The 22830-nt window shown below is 49.7% G+C and overlaps 1 protein-coding gene and 2 long non-coding RNA genes across 5 annotated transcripts in view; 1 reads left to right on the top strand and 2 right to left on the bottom strand.

The window, feature by feature from the left end:
- Positions 1–3495: 3495 nt before the first annotated feature.
- On the bottom strand, positions 3496–4317 carry LOC134759605 (uncharacterized). Its single transcript, XR_010136053.1, has 2 exons — positions 4252–4317; positions 3496–4080 (listed from the first exon to the last, which is right to left on the bottom strand). It is a non-coding gene; the product is annotated as an uncharacterized LOC134759605 (long non-coding RNA).
- Positions 4318–4379: 62 nt separating this feature from the next.
- LOC103889989 (uncharacterized) lies at positions 4380–8525 on the top strand. Of its 2 annotated transcripts, XR_008522866.2 has the most exons (4): positions 4396–4794; positions 5004–5166; positions 5425–5494; positions 5807–7473. It is a non-coding gene; the product is annotated as an uncharacterized LOC103889989 (long non-coding RNA). The 2 variants fall into 2 exon arrangements; XR_654341.4 differs by lacking the exon at positions 5425–5494 and having other exon boundaries at positions 4380–4794; positions 5807–8525.
- An 898-nt stretch (positions 8526–9423) lies between these two features.
- HOXD3 (homeobox D3) overlaps positions 9424–22830 on the bottom strand; it is a 36591-nt gene continuing 23184 nt past the window's right edge. Inside the window, exons 2-4 of one of the 2 annotated variants that reach the window (XM_024243236.3) lie at positions 18304–18396; positions 12870–13494; positions 9424–11009 (exon numbers count right to left, since the gene is read on the bottom strand). In XM_024243236.3, coding sequence (XP_024099004.1) covers positions 10252–11009; positions 12870–13410 — 1299 coding nt within the window. In that variant the 5' untranslated portion in view covers positions 13411–13494; positions 18304–18396 and the 3' untranslated portion in view covers positions 9424–10251. The remainder of the gene's footprint in view (positions 11010–12869; positions 13495–18303; positions 18397–22830) is intronic. The other variant, XM_063712870.1, reaches the window with a different exon arrangement.

Genomic DNA, 22830 nt, shown 5'->3' with positions numbered 1-22830 from the left:
CATTGTTTTGTTTTGTAACTTTTAAGTTCAGGGATACATGTGCAGGTTTGTTGCATAGATAAACATGTATCATGAGGGTTTGTTGTACAGATTATTTCATCACCCAGGTATTAAGCCTAGTACCCATTAGTTATTTTTCCTGATCTTCTCCCTCCCCGCACCGTTTGCTCTGTTCCTTTATTATTATTTTTTTATTTTTTATTTTTATGAGACAGAGTCTTGCTCTATTGCCCAGGCTGGAGGGCAGTGGTGTGATCTTGGCTCACTGCAACCTCCACCCCCTGCGTTCAAGTGATTCTCCTGCCTCAGCCTCTGTGTAGCTGGGACTACAGACTTGTGCCACCACGCTCAGCTGATTTTTGTATTTTTAGTAGAGATGGGGTTTTACCGTGTTGGCCAAGCTGGTCTCGAACTCCTGACCTCAGGTGACCCACCTGCCTCAGCCTCCCAAAGTGCTGGGGTTATAGGTGAGAGCCACTGTGCCCGGCTTCTTTTATTTTTTCAAAAGGGTAATAAATTTAAATGTGCCTGCTTCAAAATTCAAAGGGTACAAAGGGGTATACAGTGAAAAGTCTTCCTCCCACTCTTGTTCCCAGCTACCTAGTTCCCCTTCACATAAGCAACCAACTTGTATATCTTTCCAGAGACACTTTTTACTAGCATAATTTATACGTGTGTGTGTACTCCACAGTTTTTTACACAAATGGTAGCATACTAGGCAGACTTTTTCACACTGTGCTTTTCCCCCATTGTATCTTTCAGACCATTCCATATATATCCACACATAACTTCCTGGATTTGTTGTTGTTGTTGTTTGAGACAGGGTCTGAGTGTGTCGCTGAGGCTGGAGGGTAGTGGTGCAATCATGGCTCTCTGCAGCCTCAACCTTCTCTGGGCTCAGGTGATCCTCCTACCTCACCCTTCTGAGTAGCTGAGATTACAGGCATGCACAAGCACATCCAGCTAATTTTTGTATTTTTTGTAGAGATAAGGTTTCATCTCTACAAAGCCAGGCTGGTCCGAACTCCTGGGCTTGAGTGATCTGCCAGCCTTGGCTTCCCGAAGTGCTGGGATTATAGATGTGAACCACGGCGTCTGGCCCTGGTTTACTTTTATAACTTTATACTGTTCTACTGTATACACCTGCCACAGTTCATTTAGCCATTCCCTATTGGTGGGCATATAGCTTGTTTTCAACCTTTTGGTATTACAAACACATGGTCAAGCTTTTACCTATTAGAAAAATTTGTAGAAGTGAAATGATTTAGTCAAAAGGTGTGTGCACTGTCAGTTTTAATACATTTCTCCACAGAAATAAATTAATTTATACCTCTATCAGCAATATATGAGAGTTCCTGTCTCCTCACACCTTTGCCAAGTCAATGGGATGTTGAAGTTTTTATGTTTGCCAATCTGGTAAGTGAAAAATAATACCTTTTATTTACTCTTATAACATCTCCCAAAATATCTCTCTTCCTTATCTTGAGCCTTTCATAATTCTGTATTACAAATGATAATACTAACACAGAAAAGATAACCAACTTGCTGTAATCACACCTGGTGTAAATGGCCAAAGTCAGATGTTCAGCACTCTTCCCTATACTACACCATTCCACACAGGGCTCAAGGAGGTTCAAAAGAGAGTAGGTGGCTTCAAGCATTCCCTGAAAGACACATGATATTTAAAAAAAAAAAAAGCATGGAAGCTTTCTGACATCTGCTAAAAGACCTCTTCTTTAGTGGTTTGATACCAAGAACACATTTCTGCATGAATCCTCCAGCAAGTACCGCTCTTGAAGGAGACGGTTCTGAATAGCAATTTGATCTGACCTGGTCCTAAACATTAGCTTGGATTCAATATCTAGGAAGCAGTAGGATGTTGTTGTTTTTAATTTCTCTAAGACATTTCTCACTGGACACCCGGGATCTAAGTATTCATCAGCATGGTGTGAGTGCGGGTGTGTTTTTCCTAGGTTTTAGCTTTATATAGAACACTCACTTGGGCCTGGTGAAGATACCAGTACCTAACACACATTCCCATACAACTCTAATGATAAGCCTATGAGGTAGATATCTTTATTGATTCTTTCACTAATGAAACTGAAGTCCAGAAAGATTAAGTGGGTTGCTTAGGGCCACACAGTGTATCAGTAGCAAAGCAGAAAATACAACGTAGACTGCAACCGAACTCATTAGATTCCTTGCAAAGCCTTCTCTTCTCCCTCCTCTATTCATTTTAGTGAATGACGTGACTCAGTCCCTCAAATCCACAACTCCTCTTTTACTCATCCAATTGATCACTAAGTCCTGTGAATTCTACCCCTAAATGTCTTTTCTCTTCACTCTTGTTACATTAGTTCCTCTCTCTGCCGTGTTGTTGCAGTCACCTCCTATTTTGTTCTTCTTGCCTCCTATCTCTCCTTTCTCTAATCAGCACAGCATCCCTGAGTTAGCTTCAAAATATGTTACTTCACATCCCAGCTTAAAACCTGCAGTGGTTCCCCATTCTCTAGAGAGTAGGTCCAGACTCCTTCACGTGAACCCTGTGCAATCTCTCTTTTCAGCCAGGATAACCAAACTCCAAAGTACTCTCCTTGTTCCAAGCCCAGACTTTGCTTTTTCCTCCCTCTTTGCTTTTGCATGAGTTGTCCTCTCTATCTGGTATGGCCTTCCCTTCTTGGCCTGAAAAACGCTTATGTTTCAGGAACCCGAATTCACCTCCTCTGAAACTATTTTTTCGACATTATAGTACTACTAGTGGCTCCTTTTTTATTAGAGGAACATTTTGACCACACCTCCGTTATAGCACCTGTCGTATTGTTTTAAGATTATTTCTCTTCCCCACTAGATTGAAGAGCATACACCATCAGTGACTTGTCTTTGTATCCCAGAGCCCAGCACAGTGTGTATAGGAGCTGTTCACTAGAAATTGGTGAAAGGCAAGGAGGAGGAACAGACTGAACCAAGGACAGCAGGACCAGTAGTTTCATTGCTCAGTGAGTTCAGGACACTGTGTGAGGCTTAATGCTTCAGCTTATATCTATCTGAAGCAACATGGTAGAACATTTTTCCAAAGCAAGTTAATTTTCCACGCAAGAGGATGAAGGGAGAGAAGGCTGAAGGAAGAGGGGGCAAAGCTGAGGCTTTCTCTCCTTCAGGTACTATTTTCTGTGGGCTGAGGCAACACATTTACTAACTTCAGAAACAGCTCAGCTGAAGTCCCCCAGCAAAAAAGGGTAAAAGGGGAACTAGGCTGGAACTTTGTTAGGATTTACAAAGAGAACAGCATGACCACTCCAGAAGGGTTTAAAAATGCTTCACCACTAACTCCACCAAACCCTCCTGCTGTAAACAGCTCTAATGCTAGTGACTACCCTCAGACACTTGCTGTCTATCCCTTTAGGGTGTTCTTAAAATAAACCGGAAAGAACGGAGGTAAAAATACTGGAGTGTTTCCTCCACACTGGAAAGGAGAGGTGAGTCATATCATTGTGATTGGTGTTTTAAGTATATTTTTATTGTTATTTTAAATGGCATTCAAGTTTAGCTTCAAGTTCAACAGCAGTCTTAGCCTACTTCCTCCCACACAAATACTCCTGCCAGTAAATAGGCACTCTTAAATAAAACAGTGCCTGCAAGAACCTTCTGACCCATTGAAGTTAGTCTTGCCCTGTCTTCAGAGGTGTATTCGTCCCTCTCTGGGTGTAGAGCGGTATTTAAGGGTGACACTTGGGCACGCAGGAGGTGTGGCAGGGGGCGGGGAATGCAGGGTCACTGTGGCTCAGGGGCGGGTGTGGGTGCAGGCGCGTTGGGAGGACTCTGGGCGCCCTAGGAAGTCCGAGGGCAGGCGGCAGGGCTGGCGGCCGGCAGTGCTGGCTCCCCACGTGAGGTGGTGACGGCGGGCCCTGCTCCCAGGCCCTGTGCTGCCGACCGCTGTCCTGGCTGCGCAGCTCCCCAGCAGGCGCCGGGCTCAGGTCGCGCCTTCAGTTAGCGCTCAGCCTGCGCGCCTGCGTCTCCTCCGCTTGCGGTTTCTGGTCGGATCCCAGCTGGCCCAGACTTGCTCTGAAGTAGGAGGAACCGCTGTCGAGCGAAAAGTGCACACCGGGTGATTGATGAACTCTTAATAGAACTAACCTCTCCCGCCCCCCACCATAGACACACACAGAGAAATCCTCCACCCCAGCCCCTTCTCCAGTCCTCCTCGCGGGCGAGAGGGGACGCGGCCGCCAGCCGGTAGGGTGATTAACTCACCGTCTGTCTTTGCAAAAGTGTTCCAGGTGGATCATGAGCACCCGCCCACCCCGCCCGCAGCCTGGCAGCTAGAGGAGGCGCGGAGAGCGCGCAGCGAGCGCGCGCGTCACGTGGCGGCGCGGACGTTTGTGCCGCGCGCCCACCAGACCGCCCAGGAGGCGGCGGCTATTGTTCCCCGCCGGGGCCCGGGGCGCCCTGAAACGGGGTCCACGCCAGCCCCCTCCCGAGCGTGTCCTCAGGTCTAAGGACGGGTGGGGCTTCTTTTGTGTGTTCTCTGGAAGGGCCTGGGATGGCGTCGTTGCTGCCCCAAGGGGTAACCGAGGCGGGATGAGGGAAGATGGTACCAGCTCCCTAGAGCTCAGCTCACCAGACCTACTCTTCCGCTCGGCCCTTGCAGAGGAGGTGGGGAGGGGTATGGTATTTGTAGGGCAGCGCTGTGAACAATGGAACCATCAAAAAGGCCTTCTCCCAGCCGCCTCACCAACCACGGACATTCCTGGCCCAACAAGCCCTCCTGGCCTGGTTTTGAGCCCTGCTTCCCAGGTAAAAACACTCCCTGTACCAGAGGGAGTTTTGGTTTAAATTAGGATTTAAATTCTTCTGGCCCTTACTGATGTTAAAACCCAGCTTTTATGATTTTCCAGATAGTATTCTTTGCTTAAAATAATCCAGACTAGCTATAGGAACCAATCAGGACATTTTGCCCAAAGATCTAGGACAGAAAGACTCATGCAGTAATTCCTGCCTTACAGATCTGGGGACCCTTCACCTGCCTCTACTACTGCAAATGATTGGATATTCGTCTGCCTTGGCTCTTCCCTAATGTGTGGAACTAATTTTGTTCACTCTGTCTCATGCTGGACCTGGCCTGAAAATGGGCCCTTACATTGTCTTTGCACTTTCCAACTTGCCAAGGTAGGTGTGAAACCTAAGGGAAGTTTTTAGGAATAGGCTTTAGGCCAGGTACTTAAATCCATTTGTTCCCAACCTTGGACTCCAAAGATAAGGGCATTTGTAGCTGGAGTAGAAAACAAGGGAACAATGAGAACTAAGATTTCGCCCTCTGTGATTATCCTCATCATTCACCATCCTTCCTCTCCAGCATCACCAGTGCAGAAAGTGCAGAGGACTTATGTAACCAGTCTTTTTTTTTTTTTTTTTTTTTTGAGATAGAGTTTCACTCTTGTTGCCCATGCTGGAGTGCAATGGTGTGATCTCAGCTCACTGCAACCTCGCCTCCCAGGTACAAACGATTCTCCTGTCTCAGCCTCCCAATATACCCAGTCTTTCTCCTTTCTATCCAGGTCTTCTGCAAGAGAGATCTAAGAACCAGCCCTCAAAGATGGTAAGGGCTTGGCTAGTGACAGCCCAGTCTCAGCTCCCTGTGCCCAAAGTGTCAGAACAGGGCCACTCAACCCAAGCCCTACATATATACTCTGTCTGGGAAGTTGCAGTGCCTCGAAGTGATCAGGCCATAGGCCTGTGAAGACTGGGGTCGTCCATGTCCCTTCCTGCCTACTCACAAACTTCTGTTCTTCCTATTGTTTTCTTTCAGTTTCTGAAAGAAGGACCAAAGTAATGCCAAGAACTCCCAGATGAAGAGGACCTTCCTTAGACCTATAACAGATTCACTACTTGACTTCAGAGGGACGTTTCAGCTAATTCTCAGGAAAAGGTCAAAACAGGCCTGTGACTGTCCCTCGAATACTGAAGGTATAAACAAGCTTCTGGCTCCTCCAGGTCAAGCAGAGGAACACTTTTATTAGAATGAAGGGTTACTTCTTTGTTATTCAAACACACACCCACACACATCCTCTGTAGTCTCCCTAATGAAAAACCTCAACAGATGGAGAGCCTGAGCTCCCACGTCCGCAGGCTGAGAAGATGCACTTCACTCAGGGGCCAGTGGGCTGGTACAGACTAGGGAAAGGAAAAGGGACAAAGGCTGCTAGTATAGGTAATCACTATCTTTTAATACTCCTAACACATAGAAATTTGAAAAATCTTGTTCAGCAATGTTAGCAGCCTCTGAAGCCTCGGAAACTAATTTGGCTGATGTGTCTCTGATAGGGAGCTTAGGGCTGCACCGAGGGGAAACATTCTCCTCCTGTATTCTCTCCTCTCTCTCATTTGAAAGCCTGTACAAAGAAATGGTACAGGTGGATGGTTAACTTAACGATTCCATCAGAGGCAGATTTTTCTGTCAGGTTCCTGGATGAGGTGGAGGTCTGAAAGCCAGGAGACAGAATATGTACTTAATTGCCCCTTCTGACCTGCTTACCAGTGACCAGGACTACTCTCCAGGCCTTTCTTCTGCCACTTCCCCATTCTTCCTGGCTAGTTCAGTTGGGTCTCAGCACTTCAACTCCTGGCTGGATCCTGAGTTTTTCTTGGTTGCAGGGAAAGCTCTCACTGTCTGCATCTCCTTCCCCACCCCCACCTCCCATTTTGCAGCTGGTCATTCTGGCTGCCTCACAGCTATCCTGCCTTAATTCACATTTGATTGCCTGGACAGAACACCACCAAGAATGTCCAGACGACTGCCACCCCTCACCCATGGGCCTGAGATCCTGCCCTGACCCCTTTCTTCAGACCCGGGGAGGACCCACAATCTCCCTGATCCCCACCTTCCCCAAAGTGGTCTCTATAGGAAAAAAGCAGAGCTGGCTAAGACCTGAGACAGAGCCATTTCTTCCCCTTGGGCAAACGAGGTAGACCCTCCCAGAGACCAATGCCGGAGAGACCCGGATCCGAGCTCCCTTTATATGGCCTCCCCCATCACGGAACCCGTGGGAAAACCTGGCACACAATGGCGCGGCTGCTTCGGGCACCCTCAAGCCAGCGCCCTGCGGCAAGGCCTGGAGCAGCCTCGTGGTCTTGGTGCGCTCCCTTTGCCCTCCCCGCAACCCTCTGCGAGCACTCGTCCCGGGAGAGAGACCCTGGCTAGGGTGGAGGTTGCCTCCCGCAAAGGGCGCTGTTGCTGGGGCCTCCCCTCCCCCATTCTCTTGTTTTTCTGCTTCTGAGACTCGGGTGGGGGGGGAGCGGGGGGAGGCGGCAGGCGCCTCCGCAGCCGATAGAGCAGCTATTGTGACCTTCCGTTGCAGAGCGGGAACCCAGCCGAGTGTGTACCGCCGGCAGTGGCGGGGGAGGAGGCGACTGTGTGTGCAAACCTCAGTCGGAGAGGGGGTGGCGCTGGGAAATAAAGGTTTGCAACCTCAGGCAGTTGGGCCCTTCAGAGGGCGTTTGGTTGTGTTCAGACTCGGGTGCTTTCTAACACTAATTGCAGGCTCAAAAGGAGCGGAATTTATTGCGAAGGCCAAGGCGGCTTGTTTATAATTTATGAAGTTTTAAATGGCTGTGCCGCGGGCCCCAACTTTCTCCTGGGCTGGCAGCCGCGCGGAAACGCGCCCTCCCACGGCTCGCCGCCCACCCCCACCCACGCCCCTCAGATGAGTCTCACGCCAATAGCAGGAACAGATCCGAGCTATTAGAAGTCTCGGGAACCTCCAGAGGTGACAGAAGGTGGCAGATTTGGTCCAAGCCCTCACCCCACTCCAGAGGAGGGCGTCGGGGAAAGCTGCGGCTGCCTGGAGAGGGAGCCCCTGATCCCACACTTCCTTGGAGCCTGAGTGTGAGAGGAAGCTAATGTCAGCCGGGCTAGACACCGTTTAAAGTCTAATCCATGAAACCCTAAGCCACAAATGACACTTGGGGCTTTGCAGACACCCGCAGACTCAGCAGATACTCCTGCGGTAACACACTGTGCTGGAAAACGCCTGGAGCCATGACACATTATGTATTCTTATTATTATTTATGGTAGGAAGAGGAGATGAGGGAAAATCGGGCTGAATCTAAGCAGCCTGAGAATTCAGCTAGTTAATATTTAGCCAGTTAAGAAAGGTGGTTGTAATCGCTGCAAGGCAGTGAGCGCTTCCTTGATTTCTCTAATAGCTTAAAAAATAATTTCTTACAAGACAATTAGAAATTCTGCCTATGGATGCAAATTTCATAGAAAACAATGTTAAGCCTTGAAAGTGGGTAAAATGTGCCTTCGATTGAAATCATTTATTCTGTTGATACACTTCTACAACATATATATTTTAAACCTGCTCAGATAAAGTGAAATTTAGCAAAAGGATATCCCCTCCCACCCCCAAATCTAACATGCCATTTTAAAAACAGCACAAAGGAACAAGGAAACTAAATATTATTTTGAGCCATCATTACTTAGTGAAATACAAACATCCAAATAGAAACGATTGTTGTTCCACCAGAAGATTAGAAGTTAAATTATTTCCACACAATAGGAATTTCACCTCGTGTCATCGGGGATGTAGTAGGAATTGCATTATTTGTCAAACCAAATAGAGATGTGTGGGCTGACTTTGCTGAAATACAAAAGAATTGAACCTTATCTGAAGGCGTTTTCTAAGTGGCCCCTCCCATAGAAGCCGGGAAGTTGTCCACCCCAAGCAGAAGCCACATTAATATTTACAAAATGGTTATAAATCCTTGAAGACATTTTTGCCCATTTTGTATAAGAAACAGGAGTAAACAAGGTGTTTATACTTGTTATGTTTCATTAATGAAACTTTTATTACTTTACATCATGGGGAATGTTTGTTTTCTTTAGAAATGAACTAATGATCACTACAAAGGAAGAATTCATGACAGCATTTCCTAGAGAAAAAGCTTAGGTGCACGTCTCCAAATGATGGTTTCTTTTTCTACACCTTAGCTTTTTCATAGCTCAATTCTTTTTACAACTTCTCTTGTGTTTTTTTTTTTTTTTTGATTGTCAGTTTTCTTTCAAAGTTTATTTTTTGTTACTTAATGCAGAAAAGTGAGCTCTGGCCTCCCCAGTGTAAAGTCGATTGTGTCTAGAAAGAAGGCAGTAAAAACAGCAAAGCAGGCGCTGCTTTCAAAAAGCCCTGCCCAAATCATCCTGCCCAGAACCTTTTTAGGTTTGCATCCTCATTTCCCCCTCCCCTAATTTCAATAGCTGGAAAGTAATCAAGTATCCCCAGAACCAATTTATGCACTAGACTCCAAATAAATAAAATATTTTTTTCAAAGTGTCAGTCTGTTTCGAGGCCTTCCATGGGGATTGTGCAAGATAAAGGCATAGTGATCTGCTTGCAAGTGTGCATGATTAACACAGATACACTTCCGACTGGGAAATTTTTTTATTCTAAATATTTGTTCCAATAGTACCAGACAATTTGAAATCAATAAACTGTGGTGAGGGCTGTGGTTTTTGAGAAATGACCAACGTGTGTTGTGCCACGCCACCGGGCTTCCTGACTCTACCTATGAAGGACAATTTGCGGTCTTAATCCTTTATGTCAACTACAAACACCAGCCACGGTTACGACTGTTCAAAACTACTCTCTCAACTAGTTCAGACCAAGGGGACTAAGGAGGTGAAATGTGGCCCCCACGGCCTGGAAGCGAATTCCTAAGCTCGGCTGGATAAATCTACAAATATACACATAAATACATTCAGACACGGATAAATAATCAGGGAAACGAAATGACTCGCTTCAAATAATAAATACAGATAGTTTAGTCCGATGCGATCCTTACGGGACAGGAAGGAGAATATAAATTAAGGTCTCTGAAACTAAGCTAGCCGCGGGCTAGGCCCAAGACTCTCCAAGCTCTGGTCCCTCTGCAGGGCGCGCCGCCGATGGGTCTCAGACTTACCTTTGGGACACCATTACCAGATTAGAGTCCCTTGGTCCGCAGTATGTGGCACTGTCAAATTTACAGGGAAGGATCCTTGCGGCTGATTTATGGCGAGTCACCCAAAGGAAGACGCCCATGGAGGGGAGGCACGGTCGCCTGCGCCTCCGCCGCTGGAGGCCTGAGACCCGGGAGGCGGCGGCAGGGCAAGAGCGGGGAAGGGGGTTCCCGAACTGCCTCGCAGGCCCCACCCGCCTCCCCACCACTACAGCAAGAGAGGTAATTTTGCCGCGAGTTCGGGCTGGCGGCGGCCGCTACAGATGCGTCAGTTTGGGAGCCTCCGGCAGTCGTCCCTGAGACGAGTGGTGGGCCGAGAGATCTGTGTAGGTGGGATGAGGGTCGCAAGGTCCATGGTGGTGGTTGCCTGGAATCTGCGCGGCGCAACTGTAGTCCACGCTGGCCGACGACGGGTGCGAGAGGTGGCCCAGGTTGAAGACAGGCCCGGACGCGGGCGCCATGGACTCGACGAAGTTGCCGCCCACGTACACCGGGCTGCCCTGCAGGTTGGCGCTGGCGAAGCCGCCGCCGTTGCTCGCCATGGGATGGGGCTCGAACTCCGGCGCCGCGTAGCGCTTCTGTTGTGGCAGGCAGCTGCTGAGTGGCGCCGTGTAGGCGGCCAGGCCGTACATACTGGGCTGTGATTTGGCGAAAGCAGGCGGCGAGGGCGCGTCGTAGGCCAGGCCGGGCACTGGCGGCAGCTGGCCGGAGTAGGCCACGTGGCCAGCGGCGCCGCCGAGCGGTGGGCTGCGCTCAGGGGACTGGCCAGCCGGCGAGTGCAGGATGCCCTTGGCCTTCTGGTCCTTCTTGTACTTCATGCGCCGGTTCTGGAACCAGATCTTGATCTGGCGTTCCGTGAGATTCAGCAGGTTGGCCATCTCCACGCGGCGCGGCCGGCACAAGTAGCGGTTGAAGTGGAATTCCTTTTCCAGTTCCACCAGCTGCGCGCTCGTGTATGCCGTGCGTACCCGCTTGGATGCTGGGCCTGGCGGGCTCTTGTCCTCGCAGCTCTCTCCTGGGCAGGGAGGGAGAGAGGGAGGGCGCTGAGCGAGTGGGTGGGGACCCTCAGGACTGGAGAGGGGTGCTTCCCTGGTTCTCTTTTCCTCCTCCCTCCCCCCACCTCCAATCCTGGCTGGGGTGGGGAAGGGCCGTTTGAGAGGTATGATTCCAAGGAGGAATTCACCTACCTACCAACCCCCTACTAGGCCTACCTATCAGTCGCACCTGAAACCTCCATCAGCCTTCTGAGATCCAGTTCACTCTACCCACCCTCTCCCCTGCAGCCTAGTTCATCATCCCATACCCACCGAAAGGCCATGAAAGAGTTTAATGAGAGACCAGGAGCAGCTGGTAAGGCCTCCCTCTGTCAAAGAAGGGCCAGACTCCTTTGAACACTCCTCCCAGCCTCTGCTGCCAGGGGTGGGGTATGGAGAAGGAAAGGAGGAGGAAATAGCTCCAGCCTGCCTTGCTTAGGAGCTGGCCCCTGGGCAAAGCCCCCCACCAACCCCCAGCAAAGTACAGGGATGGAGATCTTGGCGCCCCACTGCAGCCCAACTGCACTCAAAGCCAGGGAGATGACAAACCAAAAAATAAAAAATAAAAAAATAAAAACCAACCAAACAAACAAACAAAAACACTGCCTGGGTATTTTAGGGAGTCCAAGGCCAGGCTGGAAGCATTTTGAGTATTCACAGTGCTAGGAGCAGCAGCCTCAACACTGGCTGTTACTACCCTGCCACCTCTCAGCTGCTTGTCCACTCCCTCCCAGGGAAGACAAATGGATTTCTCCTGGGAGGGAGGGCCTGAGCCTGCAGCTGAGGAAGGAGGGGCAGGAAAAGGAGGTTGCAGGCAGGATAATACCTTCCCCCTAGGAGCAGCAGCCCCAGAAAGCATCAGGCAAACCAGATCCCTGATAACAAGCCACACCCCAGGCCCCAAACTTGCCCTGGACCTGGAAGCAAGTTCATCTACCTGAAGATAAACCACATCAGATACCACAAGGTCAGAAAATTTCAGGAACCAGGCAGTCTAAGCAGAGAGAAGGAACAGCCCTCAGAGTTCCTGGCCATGCCTATCTTCTACATGCCCTGGGTGGACCTAGAGAAGGCCCCAACTGGAGGGACTCCCCTTCCAGTTAGAGAAATCCAAGGCTGTTACTGTCTCCCAGAATATCCTCTCCTACTAGGACAGGCACCTCCCCATTATGGATTTGCTGGAGTGGGAGAATTGGGCTGAGGTGGGCCAAATGCTAAGCATGGTTATGCTTAGCAGCCCCTAAAGCCAGACTGATTGGATTCAAATCCACCACTTTGCAGTTTCATGATCTTGGGCAAGTTGCCTATCCTCTCTAACAGTTTTCTTATCTGTAAAATGGGGATGTTATCACATACCTACCTCAAAAGGTTCTTTGAAAAATTAAATTAGATAATGCTTAGAAAGTACTTAGTATGGTACTTTCTAAGACTTCAGTTTTTATGAGTTTAAGGGAACGAGATTCATGTGATATGGGCTATATAACCACCTAGGCTTGGGGATTGTAATACCTATCTTCAAATCTTGAAGAGCTGTTGGGTGGAAGAGGGAACGGAGTTATAATTAGCAGCCCAGGAAAACAGATATGCCCATATAAGGAAGCACTCTCTATTAATAGCTATAAGACCTGTCCAGCAATAGCACCAGCAGCCTGGAATGGAAGGGAGCACCCTGTCACTGCAAGGTCACGACCCCAATCAGGAACACTAAAAAAAAGAACATTTTGACATGAGTAGGAGTTTAGACATATGACCTTCAAGGTTGCATTTCCAGCCCTGTCTAGGCTTCCTTGGGTCAATCTGGAGGGGGCTTGGTCTGGGGGTAGGCCACCTCAGGGAGCTACCTGCAGTGGCACAGCCGTTCTTCTGCTTGGAGTTCTGTCGAGACTCTTTCATCCAGGGGAAGATCTGCTTGCTGATGGTGGCTGAGGAGCTAGAAGCATTGAGCCCACCTTTGGGCTTCTTGGCAGGCACTCCACCTCCAGGATTGGTGGGTGAAGATGGGGGCAGGGTCGGTGGCGGAGGAGGGGGTTGTGGTGGCTGCTGCTCTGAGTTCAGACCAGGAGGCTGGCTGCCACCACCCCCACCCTGGCTGTTCCCAGTGCCAGGCCGCATGCAGCTGCCATTGAGTTCCGGTCCTTTGTGGGCTGGGGCTCTCAGAGGGGCAGAGCTCTGGATGGAGCAGGCAGAACCTGGATAGTCAGTGTCCAGGGAGCTGGCAGCAGCAGGGGGTGGGTAGGGCTGGTGGGGGGTGCTGTAGCCGTAAGTTTCAGTAGTTTTGCTGTAGCCATAGCCTCCAAACAGTCCTGGGTTTTCATAGTAAGCAGCCTTCTGCATTGTGCACTCAGGAAGCTCCAGGGCCTGCTGACCCTGCTCATATAACATTGACTACCACTGTATCCTTCACTGCCACCTCCAATGTCTGCTGAATCCTGAGAGAGCTGGGCCAACCCCCAGGCTCCAGGTGACCTGTCAAGAAAAGCAAGAGGCCCCAGAGGGAGTGTCATTGGCAAGACCAGTCAATATAGAAGGACTAGCCCATGCTCTCTGCTTCCTACCCACTTCATGGTGGGGAGATGGGCAAGGTGCTGGATCTGAGTTTATTTACTTATCTATTTTTTATTAACACAGTGTCTTGCTTGTTGCCCAGGCTGGAGTGCAGTGGCATGAACATGGCTCACTGCAGCCTCAATTTACTGGGCTCAAGCGATCCTCCCACTTTAGCCTGGTATTAATAGCTATTTCAGAGTATTTCAAAGTCCCAGCTATTCTGCAGTATTAATAGCTATTTCAGAGTATTTCAGAGTCCCAGCTACTCTGCAGTAGCTACAGGTGCACACCATGCCTGGCTACATGTCTTAGTGTTTTGTTTTGTTTTGTTTTAGATGGAATTTCGCTCCTGTTTCCCAGGCTGGAGTGCAGTGTCATGATCTCAGCTTACTGCAACCTACACCTCTGGGTTCAAGCAATTCTCCTGCCTCAGCCTCCTAAGTAGCTGGGATTACAGGCACCTGCCACCACACCTGGCTAATTTTTTATATTTTTAGTAGAGACAGGTTTTCACCATGTTGGTCAGGTTGGTCTTGAACTCCTGACCTCAGGTGATCCACCTGCCTGGGCCTCCCTAAGTGCTGGGATTACAGGTGTGAGCCACTACTCCTGGCTCTTAGTTGTTGTTTTTTTTTTTTTTTTTTTTGTAGAGACAGGGTCTTACAATGTTGCCCAGGCTGGTCTTGAGTTCCTGGGCTTTTGTGATCCTCCCGTCTTGGCCTCCCAAAGTGCTGGAATTACAGGCATGAGCCACTGTGCCTGGCAGATTTTTATGAAGTTCAACTTACTTGAACCTCTGGAAAAATCAGAAGGAATTTTTCCTAAATGTAAGAAGAGTTTCCTTCTTTTTAGCTCAACTGTAGCTGAGGGAAAGGGCTTCCCTCTACCTCCAGATACAATTTACTTTCTTCAAGATTGTCCATTTAGCCTTTCTTCTGTGTGGAAAAGTACTTATAGCCTTAGACATTTTGTTGGCTGATTCTCCCACTAAACTGTAAGCTCCTTGCAGGCAGGGGCTGTGTCATTTGTCTACTATTCCTAACATCCAGCACAGTGCCCTGCATGTAGTTAGTGCAATAAATGCTTGTTGAATAGGTGAATTAATAAGTGGATCAATCAGTCAATCATTGGGTCAGCACAAGGTTTTGATGGGAAATGAAAGTCCTATAACATGCTCAGAACAGCCAGAACTTAAAAAAAAAAAAAAAAAAAAAGTGTCTCCCCCCCCCACCTGCTTTCAAAATCACAGCATCTTTCATGAAAGTCCAGATAGTCCACTTAGCGATGACAGGGTGAAAATCAGCTGAGTTAGCTCTATGAATCAGCAGTGTAAAATCTACAATGTAGAAAACTAGGGGATAAAAGCCAACAGGAGGACTTGCAGACTTCCAGACTCATTTTGAGGCTAGAAAATGTTTCTTCTCTTTCATTTACATTTTTCTAGACCTTTTACTTTTGACCTCCCCTACTTTTAAACAGATACCACTGGAAATGGGCAAAGAGATCTAGAATTTGAAATACATGGAACATGGGTGAATGGAGAATGCTTTATAACTTTATTATTTTTGCCTTGGATCTATTGTATAAATAGATATTATTGACATCTGCTCTGGATAATCTGTTGTACCCCACCTCCCACCCAAACCACAACCAATGAGAGAACCTTTCATGACATGATGAATGGACCCAGAATTAGAAGAAGAAAAAAAAGCTAAGAAAAATCCTACCCCTTTTGTATTCCCTTCTTTATGGGGGTTTCCCTTCTCTCCCTGCCTCCCCACTTCTTCCGAAAGGCTCCTAAAGAGTTAAAGTATAACTAATACCATTCAATCCCTTTGTCTGTTTGATAAAGAAAACTCATAGGTCAGCTCCCTGGTCTCAATTCTTGATCTGTCTTTCAGGCAACTTTCCTTCCTAGAAACTCTCCCTGGCTTCCATCCTGGTCATCGTGATGGACCACATCATCTAGACAGCTTATGTGGCCTAATGGATTTGACCACAGGTACCAAAATGATTCACTACTTTTCCCTCCACCTTCACCAAAGAGCCTAACCCAAATTTTAAAATTCTTCCAATTAGTCTTTGGTAGGTAGTGTTGTTGCCCTTTTTGTTTTGTTTTGTTTTAGAATATAAGTGAGTATGCCATTTGTCTTGATGAGGAACAGGCCCTTAATACCAAGATACTATGTTGTAGAAATTGTTTCCATTATTGTTCTTAAATGTATGTAGGTAGGATATCTACTTAACAAAGCTGGACTTAATCTTTCTTTTGATTAATTTTATATATCATTCTCTGTTAAAAGCTACTGGATATCAAATGGACAGCTAAGTCTTCATTCTGTGACTAATACTTACATATGTTTGCCCCCTGCTGAAGAAAGAGGCACTCTGGATTTGGTTATGTTTCAGGCTTTTCTGGTATCCTGCTTTCAGTCTTAACCCTCTGGAGGCCTAATGGTCACATCGGACACTCAGACCACCAGAACTTGCTGCTGCTCTGTCATTCCATTTACAACTGTGGAAGCAAAACATCCACCCTCCTGCCTCCCAAGTTGACAAAGTTGAACTAGATAGGTGAACCAGTCATGTTAAAATAGCTTACTTAGGAACTGACCAGTTCTTCTGGGACAGATGGCTTTATATATATATTTGCCCCTATGGCATATTCCTAGAAAAAGTTCTGTGTACAGACCTCAAAAGTACAAATATTGGGCATCTTCCTGAAAAACCAGAGTCTGTTTTCCTAACTGTTTACATTGTCTCAAGAAATTTCCCACTCAATGACAATCCACTACCTTAATGTCCATTTCCCCAAAAGCAAGAGCCAGTGATGGTGCTGTCCTTACTGGAAATGGCTTTGCAGTCCCCCAAAAATGCAGCTTCCCAAAAGTGATCCCTCTTAAAACAAAACCTGAGAATATAGTTACAAAACTGGTAAAAAGGCTTATTTCTTTTCACAAATCCCTACTCCTTGTGAACTCTGCTTGAACCTAAAAAGCAGGAACGGGTCATAAATCACTTGGACAATGGTCAACTGTTCAGTGGCTCATCTTTTCGATCACCCCCTCACCCTTTTTTTAAAGTCTTTCTTTTCTCGCCCTTTGGTACCTTTGCTCATTTGGGCTCCAAGACCCAAATGCCTTGGGGTGAAGATGAGCCAGTGTTGGGGGAGGGGTGGTCGAGCAGGGCTTCTCATTTCTTCCAAGTCCTCAGCTGCCCTTTCCTCTCCCTCCTCCTCTCCTCCACCCTCTAACCCGGGGAACTGGCCAGGGCAGCCTCTCCAAACTCCGCCGGCACCATCCCCTGCTCCTCCTGGGAAAGGGGTGCCAAATAGGTCTGGCTCGCCCTTTCTTGCGGTGCTGGGAAGTTGCCCAACTCAGCTTGGAGGCCCAACCGCAGGCCCGGCATACAGGGCCAAACGGTCTCCTGCCGGAAGGAAGGTATTCTCTGAGCGGCCACCGCCCGCTTCCCGGGCCTTGCCGGCCCGCCGCAACCGCTGTGCCTCCAAAGCAGCCGAACCCTGATACTTGCTCACCGCACTTAATTCTACTAGAGATCAATACCTAATATGATACCAAATAAATAAAAGGCGCTCACAGCGACCAGGGGACGGGGTTATTAAGCAGCTGGAGCTCTCACGGTGCATATCAATGCACCTGTCATTGTGGTTTGTAGCAAAATTTATGACTGCGACCACGGCGGCAGTAAACGCTTCAGTAAGGAATGAAAAGAAAAACACTTCCCAAGGCCCGGCACTTTTCAGAAGTGGAAAGCAGGCTCCGCGTAGGAGGCAGCGCAGCAAAAGAATTCCCTACTCCTCACTTTTCCCGCTCTTGCACCCTGCGAGCAGCAGGATTATATAAAGTGACCGGCGCCTGCTTCTGATAGCAGCTCTGCTCGGCGGTCGGAGGCGGGACGAACGCGCGCAGCCTCGCTGGGGACCAAAAATCTGCTGCCCGTCGTGGCCTCGGACGCCGGGAGGCTAGTCCGACTCGCGGAGGCCGGCTCGGCGCTTGCTTGTACGCCGGTGGCAGTGGAAAAGCTGAGGGGGCTTGGGAAGGGAGGGGGCGCCAGGCTGTGACTAGCGCTGCAATCGTCGTAAATCACCGACGGGTAGAGTCAGCTCATCCAAGTTGAAAGAGAGGGGGAAGGCGATGGAGGTTGCGGTCAGTTTCTCTCAAAATCCGCTAGTGCTCGAGCTGGTCTCGGCGCCTCCCGCTGTTTCGCCTAAACCAGGGTCAGAAGCCCACGGATTTCTTTCTGGCGGCCAAGACTTTTGCTGAGCATCCCCACGAATTCACTGGAACCGAGCAACGATTCTCCCTTTCCTGTTGGCTTTGCTACTTCGGGATTCGAAACCACTGGTTTTCGGGTTTGCTCGAAAGGGGACTTCTTTACGTTCTGCCCAAGTTCTCCCGATCTCTAAGCTTGAGCCTCTTTTGCTCTATAAGAAGCCCTGGACGCGCCTTCTAAATCACTCTTATTTAGCCCAGATAACTCAATACTGTAATGCACCCTGTATTTAAGGCACTGGGCTTGCCCCATTAAAGCGCCATAAATTTGAAGGCCAATGATCGGTTTTCATGTAACGGGTGGCAGTTTATACTGAAGTGACCCACTTCAAAGCTGCCCTTTGTTCTGTGTCTTGATGTATGAATTTTGAGATGGCCACCTTGAGTTGCAGATGGAAATGTACTGGAAATTATTTTTTAAATGATGCCCACTCACCACAATTATGTATGTGTGTGTTTTCTTGAATTTTGTCTTTATCTCTTTTTTTGTAGGCTCTTCAGGTTTCTTTTGATATCTGTGGAGGCGAATCTGGAACAAAATGGAAAATTCTCAGTAGCAGCCGGTTCTTGCTTACAAACACTTACATGTTGAAGGGCTTTTCCCACTTGAAGGATGTCATAGTCAATGTGACTATTGTATATGGTACCCGTGACCATCCAGACGCCTTCTCCCCAGCAGAAAACAGACTCAGTTGGCTCCTGGGGAGCGAGGGCCCCTTTAACGCCAAAATCCATGGCTGGATGGGGGAGGGGAGAGCCCGCACCTAAGGGAAGCGCCAGACCCTCTAGCCAGGTGGCTCAGAGGTGCAGGGAAGCCAATCTGCTCTCCTCCTGCCCCCACCAAATTCTAAATGCTCCTCCAGGTCCCAATCCCGGAAGCCAAACACTCTCCTAGGGGCAGAAGAGGGAGACTGTGCAGAATTAAGGTGGGGGTTTGGCAGGGGAGGCTGCAGAAAAGGGCACCAGGAAAGGAAGGTAAATAGGCCTGGTTGGATCTTGGTCAGGGGCTGCTCTACAGAGCCTCAGTGAAGAGGACCTGGGCGCTAGTTCCTGATTTATACACTAAATATCTCAGATGCTTTCCCTGAGTTTATTCATTCCGGTAAGTATCCACAACACTCTTGGCCCTGGGCTGCCCACTTCTGGGTCAGGATCAGACTGCAAATCGCCTAAGAAACAAACATCCTTTCCACCCCTACCCAAAGCCACAGACCAAGCTCTCCCACCACTGTCACCGCTCAGCGGGTGCCCACCCCCGTCAGGTGAAAGGAGAGAGACAGAGTCCCCCTCTTGCATCTGCCCTGTGCAATTTGTCGACTCAGTAGTTTGCGAGCACTAAACTACACCCGGGAAAGCCTCACACAAAGCGTTCCCGGCGCTTCTAAAGACTAGAGCGCGCAGCCATAAGCCTTTGAAGTGACCTTTGGCTCGCACCGCAATAACTCACCCCTTAATGAACACCCAAGAGAAGCGCCTCGAAGAGATCCCAGCCCGGTAGGGCTCCTAACTTCGCGCTGCGGCTTCAGCTTCCCAGCCGGCCCGGACCCAGGGGGAAACGCCAACTTGCCCGCCCCCCTCCCCCAAGCGCTCCTGGCTGGGCCGGGCCCTGAGGGTGGTGCGGTGGAGGCGCGAGGTACCAGGGCTCTCAAGCTAGCTGGTCCTGTAGCTGCTTTATATAATACATTCACGTGGGCGGACGTCAACTTTGCCGCTTGATTATTTTTTATTTATTTATTTTTAAAAAAGAGTTATTTAGAAGTAGGGCATCCCCTCAAAAGAAGAGCTAAGTTGGGAGGTCACCTGGGGCCGCCACCCCCTTATGCCTCTAGCTAGATTTTTCTTTTTCCAGCCGCGGAGGAACAGGGTAAGTTTGCGCCTGGGGGTTCCGGGGTGCGCGGTGCGCTTTGAGCTCTTGGCGTAAGAGGCTTGGGAAGAAGAAAGGAAAGAGGACCCCAAGTTGACCAAAGTTGGACCACTAGAAAAGCCTTCAGCACCTTCTCCCACGCTTCCTACCCTGCCCACCCACCATCCCACGCGGGTCCAACTTTGGCTCCTTGTTTGCCCAGATTCTCAGCCTTAACCGGGCTGGCTTTGGACCACCAGCACTGGTGCCCTTTCTGGAGCCAAAAACGGGAAGAGCCGGAAGGAGCTGTGTCCGCGAGCTGTCAAGGAAGAGCTGAGTCCAGGCAGCCCCAACCCTACACCTCATCCCTCAGCAGCACCCTAGGAAAACTCTTTAGGATAGGGCCAGCGTGGAGCCTTGGTAGGGATTATTGAAATTTTCGGGGGAAGTTATAAGTGAATGCTCCATGGGGCCAAATGAAATGCTACTCGCGGTAATTGGATTCAGCTGACTAAGCTGGCAGGCGTGCAGCTTCAAGGCAGCTAGCAAAGAAAAATGTCCAGCGACTTTAAGTTCTGATGAAGCCAAGCGCAGGCGATTGACAAAACAACTTTACTGCTCTCTTATGATGGCGAAGCCCCTGGAAGTCGGTTTCTCTCCTGCTAGGGCCTGTCCCAACCTAAGCTAAGGGAATGCTCCTTGCTTTTGAGGTTCCTTCCCCATAGAGGTCCGGTTGGGTCTGGCCCAGTGGCATTACCACTAGCATGGAACCACTCACTGGAGCTCATGGAGCTGCTCACTCCATCCCTGGCCCGGAAAGACCCGGGATGGGTTGTCTTCTCCTCTCCCAGCCAGTAGCCACAGGGAGCAAGTAAACAAAAGAAGAGATGGGATTCGTGAACCAATATATGATTTAGCTTTCATTCAGGGTTCTTTGGGGAGAAAGACCTAGAAACACTAAACATTTTCTCTGCCACTATGGCAATCAAAAGCCTAGATTGGTAAAGGGAAATGTGGAGGAACCTCCCAAATTCTTCTGGGTAGTTTGGGGGTTCTTTCAAATTTTGGGAGGAAAAGCTCAATAGCATTTTAATCTCCCAAGAAAAAAATAAGCCAACAGCAAGAGGTAAAGGCTGTGTGTGGAGCTTGCTACCGCAACAATGCAGGGAGCTGGCTGCCCACCGAGTTTATTTTAAATACATATAAATCAACCCGCCTGCACCCAGCCCGGCAGCTCAAGACACAGAATTAATATGACGCTCCATCTTACTTTGGCAGTAACAGTGTAAAAAAGTTTTAATTTCTTTTTCAGCCCATTCTCCTAAGTGCACATTTAGCCCCCAAATATTTCCTCCAGCACTCAATCCCCTCACCAGATCCCCTCCTTAAACTGCTACTACCACCCCCAATGCTGCCGGCCACCCTCCAAGCCTGGCAAGGTAGTGTCCTCCTAATCCTTTGGTAGGCGGGAACGTCCCCACAAAGCGCGCCTTGTTACGATTAATCACCGTCCTCGATGTATATGTAGCAGTGTATCTAGGTCTACGCGGGCTGCCTCACCAATTGGCAATAATCAAGATCACAGATTACACAAAATAAATCATATTTAGTATCCCGCTCAGGCCGGCAAGCAGCCCCGTGCCCAAAGATTTCCATTTTGTCATGCAATTGCTTACCTGGATCCCAATTTATCATAAACCTGGTGTCCTCGGCCTCAGAGTGGGCGCCAGTGGGGGGCAGAGCTAGCCTTCCCCCTTTGTCTGCAGACAACACTGTCCCAACCCTGGTCTTGCGCGCTCGCAGACACGGCCATATACTCGAGCACACGGAATTCCCGGTAGAACGGAACCAGACTGAGGTTCAACTACCAATAAACGCAGGAGGAACGAGTTCGTAGTCCCCGAGCTGGCTTCGCCTGCGCTGCGCGCCCGTCGGTCCACCCGCCCGCCCGTCCGCTCTCGGGCCCAGAGCGGCAGCCACCCGCGCCCCCACCCACTCCTGGGTTTCTGCCCAGCCCTCCCGGGCCCCCCAGAGCTTGGGATTTGTTTTGCTTGCGGAACGTGGTCGTTTCTGGATTTGGAGAGAGCCCCGGAAACCCCCTCATAGTCGGGAAATACAGACGCTGCCTTCAAATGCAAGCATATTTGTTCACGTGACCCCGAGGGAAGCTTGTACTGATTGAGGCTGAAACTTTCACTCCACCCAGCCCCGGAGCGCAGCCAGGCCTGAGGGCTGGAAGGAAGGGCGCAGGAGGCTTGGGACCTGGGCCCCATTCCTGGGGCAGACGCGGATGGGTGTGGGGCGGAAGGAAAGAACTCATTTTCGCAGCTCCGGGCCGACTCAGTCTTGGCCTGGCAGCTCTCAGTGGGTTAGGGACGTTGAGAGTCTCTCCCCACAACGACCTCTGACCCTGGCTGGGCCTTCCGCCAGACTGGTCCGGGAGTTGGAAATTTTAGAAGCTGCCTCTCTTAGAAGCGTCTCTGGAGACTGCCGTGGAGCAGCAGAGGCTGAGGGTAACCCCTAGCTTCCCGGGCCCGCGGAGAACTCCGCAGCCGCATGCACCCTGGCAAGGCGGCCTCCCCGCCGCGGAGGCCGACGTCCCGCTCTCCTCCTCCCAGGGCGAGGACCCGCTCCGGCCCTAAGGTGGAATCCGCGGCTCTCAGCTCTGGCCAGTCACCTCAGAAAACCCTGCCACCACCACCATTCCGTGGCCGTTCCGCGGACTCAGCACCCGAGTCACCGCCACTTCTGAGACAGAAAAGGCGCGTAGCAGGCGACCCGGACCCAGAGCGACCTCCCCTCTCTGATCCCTGAGCACCCCAACCTGGTCCTTCGAGGCCTGGAGCCGCCTAGGCGTTGAGCCACTGCCCGCCGTGATCTGTGCGACTCCAGGTCTGGGCAGGACCCGCAGATCCCATAGGCCCAGTGACCGCCAAGCCGCGACTTCCCGCTTCCTGCGGCGCCTCCAGGAAGGCGAGGAGGACTGCGGAGTGAGTCCTGGCTGGGCTAACCTGGGGGACAATGAAACTTATATTTTAGAAATATTAAATCAAGACAGATTCCCACCACTCTCCGAGTGGCTGGTAAGAATGATTCTGCAATGTGGGAAAAAAGAATTAA

The sequence above is a fragment of the Pongo abelii genome, chromosome 11, assembly GCF_028885655.2.
Source record: "Pongo abelii isolate AG06213 chromosome 11, NHGRI_mPonAbe1-v2.0_pri, whole genome shotgun sequence".
NCBI classification, from domain to species: domain Eukaryota; kingdom Metazoa; phylum Chordata; class Mammalia; order Primates; family Hominidae; genus Pongo; species Pongo abelii.
This window is presented reverse-complemented; position numbering and strand designations above follow the sequence as displayed.